At 44.5% G+C, this 13,422-nt stretch overlaps 1 protein-coding gene across 1 annotated transcript in view; it reads left to right on the top strand.

Moving 5' to 3' along the window:
* tgfbr1b (transforming growth factor, beta receptor 1 b) overlaps window positions 1–12,449 on the top strand; it is a 99,553-nt gene extending 87,104 nt beyond the window's left edge. The window contains exons 7-9 of the mRNA XM_080794294.1: window positions 5,077–5,201; window positions 6,016–6,146; window positions 11,996–12,449. Coding sequence (XP_080650420.1) covers window positions 5,077–5,201; window positions 6,016–6,146; window positions 11,996–12,121 — 382 coding nt within the window. The 3' untranslated portion in view covers window positions 12,122–12,449. The remainder of the gene's footprint in view (window positions 1–5,076; window positions 5,202–6,015; window positions 6,147–11,995) is intronic.
* The last annotated feature ends 973 nt before the right edge of the window (window positions 12,450–13,422 follow it).

The following is a 13,422-nucleotide window of genomic DNA, read 5'->3' as shown; positions in this document are numbered from 1 at the left end:
GGGTGTGTGTGTGTGTGTGTGCGCGCGTGCGTGCGTACATATTAAAGACTCGCGGATTCGCTTTTTTGTCACCCAAATCCGAGGCATATATCCGTTCATATTAATAATCCGCCCGTTATCCGACCGCATTAACTAATTAATCCAATTTATATATCCGCACCCGCAAATCCGCCGCAGGGAAGCAAAGTGTATATTCTGTATGCAGAGGTATAGGCAATCTACAAGCTCACGACGCGTCGCTGGCTCGCTGCGACGGCGTTGTAGATCGGCTATTTATACGTACAGACGCATGTGTCACTCACCACTGCCGACAGCTCACCAGTAGTTACGTAGTGGGACTAGTAATTTAGTTTTGTATCTGTAATTTGCATCCGTGTTTTGTATCCGTGTTTCACATCTGTGTTTTGTATTTGTGTTTCAAACACAGATGCGAAACACGGATATAAAACACAGATGTGAATTGCAGATACAAAACACAAATACAAAACACAGATGCCAAACACGGATACGAAACACGGATGTGAAATACAGTTACAAAACACAAATCTGAACTCGTGGATACAAAACACAAATGTGAGCCTGTGAGTTCGCTCACGTGAGTTGCAAATCTGAACTCGCGAGTTACAAATCTGTGATATTTACTGTGACACTTATTTTTATCCCACAATTTTGTAACCCAGTTTTTCTTTTCACCCTGTGCCAATTATCTAATGTAATCCTGGGTGCTACACTTCCTCTGCCAACCTGGGGGGGCAGCGGACTGACCTCGTGCCTCCTTCTATGCATGAGGAGTCCAAGCTGCTTCTTTTCACCTGACAGGGGGGAATTTCCCCGGCCGGACGTAGCGCGTGGAAGGGACACGTTATTCCGACCAGTTCCTTTCCCCTCCATCAGGCGCCCCGGCTGGCCAGGGGGAGGTAGTTTTAGAGACCAGGATTACTGCATGTTTTTGTGATGGTATCTACCCTAGGGGACATGGGGAGAACATGCAAACTCCACACAGAAAGGCCCTTTCTGTGCAGAATGATTAACCCATTTTGGGGTGGGAACCCCTTTTGGTGTTAGCATTGAAAAATAGCAGACCCACAAGCTCATAGCGCGCCACCGAGTGGCGCGCTACGATGTAGGTCTGCTATTTTTGAAAAAAATCGAAGAACCACTGACATAGAAACATAGCTTTTTCAGAGAACTGTCAGGATGAAGAAGACATTTTTAGAATCTGATCTCAGGTCAGAATGGGTTAAGAAGTCTGGGTGTTTTCTGCCGTATTGGATCTGCTCTGGGGCGACCACAACGCTCCACAACGACTCTGGCAGCGCAGATGCTGCTGGAAGCTGGAAAGTGTCCCACTTGGACACTTTCCAGCCCGGGCTCATTCATTCCAATGTAAATATCATGGATTTTTACACGTTAAATACTGGTTCATTTGTTGGACACCAGACCTTCCAAATCTCTTCCAAATCTGTCAACAAAGGCCTGCCATGGTGCACTGGATGTGTGTGACATTTATTTTTTAATGTAGAATAATTGTTCTTCTGATCAAGGCATGTTGTCTCTCCTAATGGTACCGCATAAATACAGCATGTTTAATCAACGGAGAGCCCAAAGCAATTTTTGTGGCACCGCAAATGTGGGAATTCCAAACGTTTGTTGCAAAAATATGCCTTTGGGGAGATAAAGCGCGCGCTCCGGCGAAAACAGCTAATCTACAAGCTCACAACATCACAGGTTGCAAAAGCCACCATTTTTCTCAAGCCAGAGCTCAGAATTGTGCACATTTTGGACGCAAATACACCTACAATTTGATCTGTGCGACTCACAAAATACACGTGGGAATACCTGTGTGACTGTACTTTCTGTGGTGCATGTCAAACTGGGGGTCCTTCATACTTACAACAAACGGGGGTCTGTGGGCTAATAAGTGTAAATGTCGCGGTCCTTGCCATGAACATATTTCCCTACCATGCATTTGTACGAATACTTATAGTGCTGTTTTTATATTATAAAAAAAAACACACACAAATATATTATACAAGTTAAAATGAACGGCAATTAAAGATATTCATGGGGGGGGGGGGTCAATATCTCACAACGGGTAAGGACTAGTCCCTGTAATTTAGCAAAGTGACGGACAGTGACGCACAAAAGCTGTGTTTTTCATTAAAAAAGGTCATGTCTATTATTTTCTTAGTGCTTTTTGCCTTTTATGTGGAAGCGAGAGTAGACGGGAATCCGGGAAGGTCGGAGAGGACATGCAATCATACCGGAACGATGCCAATTATGTACAGCTGATGCACTATCCAGTCGCCTAACCCCATTACGGTTTTTTAACCCATTCAGGACGGGAACCCCTTTTGGTGTTTTAAGCATTATGCTATACTTAGCTATTGGGAAAATAGCAGATCTACAAGCTCATAGCGCGGCACCGAGTGCCGCGCTTTGAACTTGTAGGTCTGCTATTTTTTATAAAATTGTGAAAATGTGCCTCAAATCTTTTCGAATATACATTCAAAGAGTTTCGGTTTTTAACTCAAATCTTTGCTTCTAGAGGGTCCCTGGAACAACATATTTCCAGAAGGCAGGTCGGCGGCATATTACACATAATTTTTGGGGTCCTTGACATGAAATATTGAGAACCACTGACATAGAAACATGAAAATCTTCAGAAATAAAATACATTTTAAAAATATTTTTTTAAATTTCGACGTCAGGCCTAAATGGGTTAATATATTCCAGTGGTTCTCAACCAGTGGTCCAGGGACCACACGTGGTCCTTGAGGGTGTCTCAGGTGCGGTCCCAAGCTAAATGATGGAGAGTTGTTATGTTAACCATATGGATCTTTGGCACTAGGTGTCACATGGACGGACCGCATCAGAAATGTGGACCTCTATGGGGACCTATACCACAGGTCACGGACAAAGTCAGAGAGAGAAGGATGAGGCTGGCAGGGCACTGCGTCAGGCACCCAGAACTTGAGGCAAGTAAATTGACCCTATGGGAGCCAACCCCAGGGCAAAGCCAGGAGGGGAAAGAAGCGTACCAGCTAATGTAGACGTGCTGCAGCGTGTCAGCTTAAATAGCTAACACTGCAGACCTCAAGAACCTGATAGGAAGTCAGATAGCGATCCAGGAATCCCGGGATGGTGTTGGCTAGGCCTCACTCTTGCAGTAACTAACTCTTGAGAGTGTAAAATGAAACCAAATTGACTCTTGCGGGCTTGTACAGTACAGTACAGTACAGCACGAGTACAGTACAGCACCACTCACTTTAGTTATGCCCAGCCAACGCACGCACGCACACACACACACACACACACGCCATTGGTCAAACTGAGACCTCAAGAACCTTGGATATTCTATTCGTATTCATGCCTTACAGACAGACAGACAGACAACCCATTCACTTCCCATTTATACCCATTTAATTTCCGATTCTACTCAAAACGAGCTGTACCCGCGGCCGATGACTAAAGCGTCGCTGATCACAGTTCACAAAATGTATGTTTTTCGAGAGAATTTAAAATAAATACCTTGTGCAAGATTGTCCATAGCAGGTTTACACTTCCTGAGAGAATTTGACCTTCGAAACAAAAGCTCCGAATGAAAAGACCTTGGGCAGGGCCGAGTGAATGAATTAAAACTTGGCAGGGAATGTGTTTAACCAACAGGTTGGGGGTCGACCCTCGAAGCGAAGCCGTGAGATGTTATCGCACGTCCTGTATAATTGATTCCTTCTCTCTTCCTGTCGGGTTGAATGTTTACTCCACCAGGTGTCATGTACCGACATGCACCGACCTCGGAACCGGAGAGAGAGACGCCATTGTGTTTAGTAAATAGCTCACTTCCATCTGCAGCACTTTCGGCGAGAAGATGTACAAACGATATTCAGTACAGAATGTACAGAATGCATTAAAAGTGTGTGTGTGTGTGTGTGTGTGTGTGTGTGTGTGTGTGTGTGTGTGTGTGTGTGTGTGTGTGTGTGTGTGTGTGTGTGTGTGTGTGTGTGTGTGTGTGTGTGTGTGTGTGTGTGTGTGTGTGTGTGTGTGTGTGTGTGTGTGTGTGTGTGTGTGTGTGTGTGTGTGTGTGTGTGTGTGTGTGTGTGTGTGTGCGCACGCGCACGCGCATGAGCCAATCTGAATTTATGGAGGAATGGACACATAAGGTCCATGTTGTGACACTCTCTCCACGACTAAACTAAACATAATGCTGCCGTGAACTCGATGGCCAACGAAGAGTCTTGTGATTTACTGGGACAGATTCTTCAAATTAGTTATCTTTTGTTTGTTTGCTTATTGTCAGTCGTCATATAATCGTCGCGTACAGGCTTTAGTTCCGCGACATACTATTTAATTGGACCGACAACCTATACCTCGAACCCTAACCTATAAACATTACCGCGAGCACGGAGCGGCGCATGTTCGCCGACCTTAATCCGATCGTTGTTTCCTGCACGTCGGTCCTGTGGTATGTCGGATGAGCGCGCCGCAACCCGAATTGTCTCGTATAACAACCGTGGTCCGATTGTGCACGCAAACACACACATGCACAGGCATGCCTGCACACACGCGCACTTACAGATCCACAGTGCGTGCGTGTGTGTGTGTGTGTGATGGAGACAGAGAGAGAAACCATTATGCATCATCTTCTTAATGGACCTGATGGGCTAGCCATTACATTTTAATTGATCGCTTCTTATTTTAATGATTAAAACAAGGGCTTTTGTTTAACAACACCTGGCAGGGAATGTGTTTAACCAACAGGTTGGGTCGACCCTCGAAGCAAATGCTGTGAGATGTTATCGCACATCCTGTATAATATATTCCTTCTCTCTTCTGTTGTTTATTCCGGCCAGGTGTCATGTCCACATGCACCGACCTCTGGAGAGAGACGCTATTGTGTTTAGTAAACAGCTCACTTCCATCTGCAGCGCTTCCCACGAGAAGACGCACAAAAGATATTCAGTACAGAATGTACAGAATGCATTAAAAGGTTGCGGTGTGTGTGTGTGTGTGTGTGTGTGTGTGTGTGTGCGTGTACAGTACAAAACCAATGTTGTGCTGTTGATGTGTTTTCAGGTACATGGCTCCAGAGGTGCTTGACGACTCCATTAACATGAAGCACTTTGAGTCCTTCAAGAGGGCAGACATCTACGCCATGGGACTGGTCTTCTGGGAGATCGCCAGCCGCTGCTCTATGGGAGGTAAAGAGAGAATGCATGGATTGACTTTTTTTTTCCCCAAGTCCGTGTATATATATACATACGTCGCCGCTAGGTGGCGTCATATCCCAGGTCTGTATACTATTCAGTATTTTAGCTGTGACGTGAGCGCCCCCTCCAGAGATACTTCCGGGTCCTACTTTTGTGTCGCTTTTGTGTCGCCATAGAGTTATACAGTGTCCCTCCGTCGGACTAAATCTGAGACGAAAACGACCCACGAAAAGTCTCATTTTACGGCTTTCCTCGCAACAACAAAGCTGCTGCTCTCCCCAATCTGGCTGTGACAGGCCGTCTGCCCCCCACCACACGGGATACTATCGCCATTTTATTTCATTGTGTGAACTAAATCCTCATTCATCGCAAACTAGATTCAACATACTCAAGCCTGCACACATTCTAAATATGCCCCCGAAATATTGCACTGAGCAAATGGACTGTAACCACCTTCAATAATAATGATAATAATAGTCTTTATTGTCTCCACATCATATATTTTATTTTTCATGGACACTTTTAAGACCCATTTTTAAGAATGTACGCAATCTTTTCCAAAGGTAAACATAAAGACAATTCCCTGAACCACTGTTTAATACTTGGTTTGTCCGGCCTTAAGCTTCCAGGTCAATGCTATCATTCTCTTAGCTTGTAAAAAGACATATATCTATAAACATCTGTTCATTACGCTTTTATCTTGTGTCCCTCTGGATATAGACCGAGCAGGAAGAACTTTGGTTCTGGTACAATATTTATTGACGGTCGTGAATATTTGACTTTGCTTTCATCCCGTGCGTGCCAGGCATCCACGAGGACTACCAGCTGCCCTACCACGACCTGGTGCAGTCCGACCCGTCTGTGGAGGAGATGAGGAAGGTGGTGTGTGAGCAGAAACTACGGCCCAACATCCCCAACCGCTGGCAGAGCTGTGAGGTAAGAAACCACTGTTAAAAACTACTGCTAAACTACTGAGGCCCGCGGACGGTTAGCTCAACCGTCTGGGCTCCTCTAGGCCGCTGAGCCTGCCTGACGGTTATAGCTCAACCGTCTGGGCACCTCTAGGCCGCTGAGCCTGCCTGACGGTTATAGCTCAACCGTCTGGGCACCTCTAGGCCGCTGAGCCTGCCTGACGGTTATAGCTCAACCGTCTGGGCACCTATGAGCCTGCCTGACGGTTAGCTCAACCGTCTGGGCACCTATGAGCCTGCCTGACAGTTAGCTCAACCGTCTGGGCACCTATGAGCCTGCCTGACGGTTAATAGCTCAACCGTCTGGGCACCTATGAGCCTGCCTGACGGTTAATAGCTCAACCGTCTGGGCACCTATGAGCCTGCCTGACGGTTAATAGCTCAACCGTCTGGGCACCTATGAGCCTGCCTGACGGCGTGCCGTGGTTTCGACCGGCCTTTTAGCTCTACTAGATCTCTTCTCCACTAATACTCCCTTCCTAACGTTTTAGTCTAGTTTAGTTCTGTTCCGCAGTGACAAAAGGTAGTCGGCGAAAACTTTTCGTCGTAGATTATATTAGTCATTTGATTTAGTCATATTATTACAATGCACTCCCTTGCTCGCACGCACATGCGCGCACACACATGCGCGCACACACACACACACACACGTTATCAGGTTTCAACTTAACGCTAACCGCAGCAACTACAGTTAAACGGACACAGGATCCCGTTTGTATTGCTGTGTGTGCGCGCGCGCTTCGTGTGTGTGTGTGTGTGTGTGTGTGTGCAATTCAATAGTACTGCAGGCTGTACTATTGAATTAGAGGTAATCCATCATTCTAAAAGGGTGAAATCCGAGCCGACAGCCACGGCTGGCGCTTTGAAAGAACTTCACCGCTGTGGGTTCATAATGGAAAATAATGAAGCGCAGATAGTTTTATTTTTAACTGTGTTGTGTGTTACTGAACGCTAACGGTTAATGAAGGAATGGTGGGTTGAGGAAGGGAGAGCCATTATGAGCTTTGCGTATTAGATGCCGGTCTGCAAAAACGAGCACTCAACTCATCAACTGCTAATATGTATTTATTATTATGTAATTGGCCTTATCGCTAAGTCCCTCTGCAACCCGCCCTGGTCCAATACTAGGCACATAAGCAAGAGAGAGAGAGACTTGGGCTAGCTGTCCTTCTCACCCGTTGAGATGCATGTTTAAAAGACTGGTTCTAAAACGGTTAGTCCCAACGCTTGTTTCTGATTGGCTGGTTACCGTCACGTGACCGTTGTGAATGTCACCGATAACCCACACCTTCAATCACTTTATATATCATTCCCAGCTGGTTCTGCATCTCCTTAGCTGTACGCCGTGCGGGCGTCTATAAGCCCCGCCCGGCTCATACGACTGTGAATGTGTGGCTCCAGGCGGCCCCGTAAAGACATCAAGCGCTATATTCTCCCGTCACATAGCCTACTTGCCGAGCACAACAAGGAAGTGATGTGGCTCGCTCTGGTGGGCGCAAAGCGTAGCTACTTTTGTGAATGAAATTGTTTTATTAGGTTAATATTGATATATGTTTGTAACCGTTTTAGAAAAGCAATAAGCCACTCGAGGCCCCAGCTTACCGGGTATTTTACAATGGCTGGGAGGGTAGAAGAATTACAGAATGTTAGAGGCAGAACTAGTATGCAACTCAATCCACTTTAACGTCCGATAGGAGTTTATATAATGCACGGTAAGACTACGGTGATTAGTATTATTGCCATCACCCCGGTTGGTCAGTTGTATATTTCCCGACGTTAAGCTGCCTATGTGTTCAACAACACAGCCATGCAAAAATAACACTGACAGCTATGAGGTGGCGAAAGCTTGCCCTGCATAGCAACAGTTTAATTGGACATTTGAAAAACATGTTGCGCCAGGGACGCCCATACAAGATGTGTTGTTAAAATGCTTTCAACGTTATTATTATTATTTTTTTTAATCCAACAATTTGTGAAAAATGCATCGTTATCGTCTTATGTTTCTATAGTGCATTATTCATGTGCATCACGTTTTGGCCACATGATCAATTTTAGCATTTAGTAAATTCAGCAGCTGAGTTTAAACTCTGCACTGCTTGGAAAAAGAATATCCATCAGAATAATCTGATGGGTATTAAGTGATGATACCAATCACACAACCAGTTTTGCAGCCTCTTAATTGGCCTGACAAATCACTCAGGATTCTCCTCATGCTGGCGCACACAGCCTCTTTGACTCCTTTTTTCCAAAACGTGTGTTGATTAACTCGGCCTACTACACCCTTAAGGCATCAATATATCCAATTAGATGGAGATTTGTCTACAAATGGCTACACGGCCTCCGGGGAGCACGAACCGATCTGATCTGACGAGAATAAAACATTAATCAGGCCAGAGGAGGGAAACACAACTTCCATCAACGCTTATCAGCATTTCTGTCAACTCTGTGGTAACTCTATAAGCAGCGGACTTTCTGAGTTACTGCGCATGCGCAGCCATGGGCTCTGAGTTACTGCGCATGTGCAGCCATGGGCTCTGAGTTACTGCGCATGCGCAGCCATGGGCTCTGAGTTACTGCGCATGCGCACTACGCACAGATTTTCGTCTGTGCTAAACCCCTTATCCCTAAACTTATTTGCCTTTTTTTTCTTTTCTTTTTTTTTACTATTTTGAAAAACATTTTTGAAAAATTTGGTGCAAATCTTTGAATATATTATATTCTTTCAGAGCGAACGTTTTTAACTAAAGTCTTTGCTTCTGCGGTGTCCCTGGAACAACATATTTTCAGATGGGGGTCGGCGGCCGAATACATATATTTTTGGGGGTCCTTGACATGAAATTGTTTGAGAACGACTGACATACAGAAACATGGGTTTTTCAGAAAACTGTCAGGATTTAGAAGACATTGGTATAGAATCGTCAGGTCTAAATGGGTTAACCTGCAAAAGAAGAATATACCCAGTAGTCCCAAAAAACCCAGAGTGGAGAAGGGGATCAATAAAGCTGCTCTGTGGTCCACAATGCCTCCTGTTTGGCTGCGTTCGATGTCAGAGAATCCTCTGTTCCAGACAGTATAAACGCATTGAGTGCCCATCAGAAGGTATGGACTGCAGTGTTGTTTAGTCTCTTGTGAATAGTTTTAATTTAGTTTTAGTCACATTTGAAGTCAACCGAAATGTCTTGGTGTTAGTCTAGTTTTAAATATCGTAAGATTTTAGTCGACTAAATCTACAGTTGATTTAGTCGCGCAAAATGTGTTTTGGCCGGCCTCGATTGCTGAAAATAGCGGATCTACAAGCTCACAACGCGTCGTAGCGGATCGTCTATTTTCTAAGTGTAAAATGACTTATACTGGAGCTCTTGTCCACTATAGTCCCTTCCTATCATTTTAGTCTAGATTTATTTGTCTACGAAATGATCAGTATATTTAGTCTTAGTTTTAGTCATCGTAACTTAGTTTTCATTTCGCTTCCATTTAGTTTTCGTCAGTGGAAAGAAGGTAGTCGAACATTTTTCGTCTTAGTTTTAAGTCGACGAAATCAACACTGGGTGGACTGACTGGCTCAACTCCTTCCTTGTTGGTGATTTCTCTGGAGCAATTGACTGAGCTATATAAGTCTGGCAGCCTTTTGGGTCCTTGACCCATCAAGTCAAAGCCTCAAAAAAAAAGTCAATAGTTCTGATCCTGGGCAAGCAGAATCCCTGAACTGAGGGTTCGTAAGCCAAGGACCTCTCGTTGGATTAGATGTTGCAGGGCTTTTCTCCCGTGATATAACTCTCAGACAGAGAAGCTGCACTCTGTCTGCTCTCTTAACCACTTTAATTATTTTCTTGCCATCTCGTTCGTCCTAGTCCACCAGACCACCACCATGCAGCAGCAATTGAACTGTCTGCACTGCACTCGGCCAAACAACTCACACGCTAGTCTAAAAGGGCTGTGCAGACACAGCTATCGCTATGGTATTTTGTTGGAGAGTGAGAGAAACAAACCCCCAAATTGAAATTACCCAGTAGTGCATTGCGACGTAAAAAAAAAGTTGTATAGACCAAATACATTATACTTGATGGGCTGCAGGTGCGCGTGCAGCCGTGCACAAATTAGGCTCTGCTACTGTGATCATGAGCGCACCTCCCGTTCTTATGACAGTGACTGGAGGTGTGGTTTTGAGGACAACTGCTTTGAATTGCTATTATTGTTCAAACACAACAGTCTGTTGTCCATTGGTTTCTGTTGTCAACAGAAACCAATGGATTATATATTTCAAGGGCGAAGAGATCACAATACAAATCTTAATCATTCTTCCTCCACACTGGGATAAAAAATTCAGCATCTAAAAGTTTGATGGGACTTTTTTTTTTACACGTGAGTGCAGTTAGAACTTGTCCATTGCATCTTATGCGAGGTGGCGTTCATCTGCTGCCTTTATGCCAGCATGCTGTTGCCTATCAGAGTGATGTTGTCTGTTAAGGCGTCTATAGGCTACTACAGCTTCTAATGAAAAAGGCGACCCCTGCTGGTCAAATAAAGGCACTATAGAATTTTGGTGGAAACGTTATGAATTGAACTCGTCTCTGCATACGCACGACTGACAACAGAAAAACCACTCAATGATATATAATTCCTGAGGTTAATGTGAAGCACCACAACAATGTTTTAAAGACTTCTGTAAAGCAGCACATGCATTTTTGATGCATGACACAAGCCAGGAATGAAAGGACTTTGGCGTAGCAGATCTGCTACTTTGGATGCTTCTTGTGTGACGCTGCTGTGCTGTAGTGTGATCAAGCAGGGCGTTAATGTCCTAACAAAGATGATTAGCTTTCTGCATGCGCTCTCCAACAGCGGCCATGTATACATAATTACACTGTCATTCAGCAGTAGGCAGGAAGAGTGTCCTTCACTGACCCACGCGCGCACGCACACACACACACACACACACACTTTACCACACAGATGAATGTACCGTCTAGCCTGGACCCGCTTAACCTGTATGTCTGTCTGGAGAGCTATCATTACTGTGTGTGTGTGCGTGTCGTGTGTGTGCGTGCGTGGGGGGTGTGTACAGAAACCAGACCTCACGTGTCCTGAAGAATGTAATGGGATAGTATCAGCATGGTTTGAGAGCTATACCGCCAGACAGTCATTCACAAACACACACACACACACACACGCACACATACGCACGCACACACACACACACACCCACACACACACACATGCACGCGCTTACTGTATAAACGTACTGTAGCTGTTTGAAGTTTGTGTGGTTTTTTCACTGACTCGGATGCAGTGTGACTCTGTTCCGTTGTTGAATACATGCTGTAGATTTTAAACTTTGCCCCAGACTGGCAAAGATGGAAACTGATTATCCAGCACAAGGCTTTATTTTTAAAAGAAAATGGTCTCGTTTTTTATATTATTTTATAATATTTACATTGTTAAGACCCTGAGGCCCGATTCTAAAATATCTTCTGAATCCTAAAAGTTTTCGGAGGAAAACAAAAGAAGAAAAAATAATGAAATACTTCTTGTGAAAGTATGCAGTTTCTGGGACCCAGACGCTTATTCGCACCACGTTGTGAGCTTGTAGATCTGATATTTTCACTAAGTTTGGGTCTTCCGATTTAGGTCATGGATTAAAAGAAAATTGGGAACTACTGCAGGGTAAAATAATAGTTTTTGGACATACATCGTTTATTTTTAATTTCGACGTCAGGCCTAAATGGGATAATTTAGAATCTCTCTCTCTCTCTCTCTCTCTCTCTCTCTGTCTGTCTCTATGTCTCTCTCTCTCTCTCTCTCTCTCTCCCCCAGGCCCTGCGGGTGATGGCCAAGATCATGCGGGAGTGTTGGTACGCCAACGGCGCCGCGCGCCTCACGGCTCTACGCATCAAGAAGACACTGTCTCAGCTCAGCCAACAGGAGGGCATCAAGATGTAGACGCACACACACACACACACACACACACACACACACCTCCCCGCCATTATCATTATTATTCATATTATTATTGTTATTATAAACAATATTGCCTTTGATTATGGTTGATATGCGGTCTCCTTCCGACCTCCTCGTTTGAGGCAGGTGAGGGAGGCGGAGAAAAGAATCCCTTTTACCCCCCCGTTCTCTTTCAGTTTTTTTTTTGCTCTTTTCTTTCCATTTTTTTCCTTTTATTGTTGTCGATGATTTGACAAGTGGATCGTCGTCGCTATATGAGAGACTCTCGCAGGTGGAACGCGGATTGCGTATTGTGCGTGTCGGGAAAAAAACACCCTTGTCGTGTGTGTGTGTGTGTGTGTGTGTGTGTGTGTGTGTGTGTGTGAAAGCACGTGCACACACACACACACACACACACACGTGGACGTGAGGGGAGGGAGGGGGGGTACGGATAAATGGACAGAAGGACTGACGGAAAGCGAGACATGGACGGACGGACGGATGCAGTGGTTCTGGAACTTTTTTTTTTTTCATTTCAAAACCACTGCTTCGTTTTATTTGTATTATTTGTATTTTTGTATTTTAGGGGGGTGTTTTTAGCAGTCTTTTTCTTTGCAAGGCAAAAACAACAACCTGGACTCGTCGACCTCATTCATTCTCAGTGGAAACATCCATGCTGCAACAGACACACACACACACACACACACACACAGTATGCAATACGGATCAAAGTGGTCTATTTTTCTATGCTCTGCCTCCTCTTCTGCTCTCATGAAACTACAACAAACTACCACCTCGTCTGCTTTCATGAAAACTACAACAACAAAACTACCACCACCACCACCAACACAACGACAACAAAACAGCAACAATCAACCGCCATGCCTTCAAGCCAGGTTACCTTAAAGTGCCACTTTCTTTTAACCACTTGAACCTCTATTCTCTCTATTCTCTATTTTTTGGACAACATCGTTCCAATGGGAATTTCAAAAAAATACTTTTTTTTAAATCTTCAACGAAAATGGAAAATAGGGTTTAAGTGGTTAGAACAAAACACAAAAACACAACCTTTGTTCCTCCTCATGTCCGCTGGTGTGTGCGTGCGTGCGTGCGTGCGTGTGTGCGTCCGAAACAGTGTTTTTTTTATTTTTTTATTCTATGCAACAATTACTACATGAATTCTTCAGATATAGCGAATTGGTATTTGATAGACGATAGAATTATGTTAGATTTTTTTTTATATTGGCTCTCGAGCAAGCGGTCAAAAAATAGATGCAATGATTTGTGATTTATTTTCACTGCTA

Source organism: Protomyctophum bolini (assembly GCF_963924005.1).
Source record: "Protomyctophum bolini genome assembly, chromosome: 21".
NCBI classification, from domain to species: domain Eukaryota; kingdom Metazoa; phylum Chordata; class Actinopteri; order Myctophiformes; family Myctophidae; genus Protomyctophum; species Protomyctophum bolini.
The sequence above is the reverse complement of the archived record's forward strand: the minus strand, read 5'-3'. Positions and strand labels throughout refer to the sequence as shown.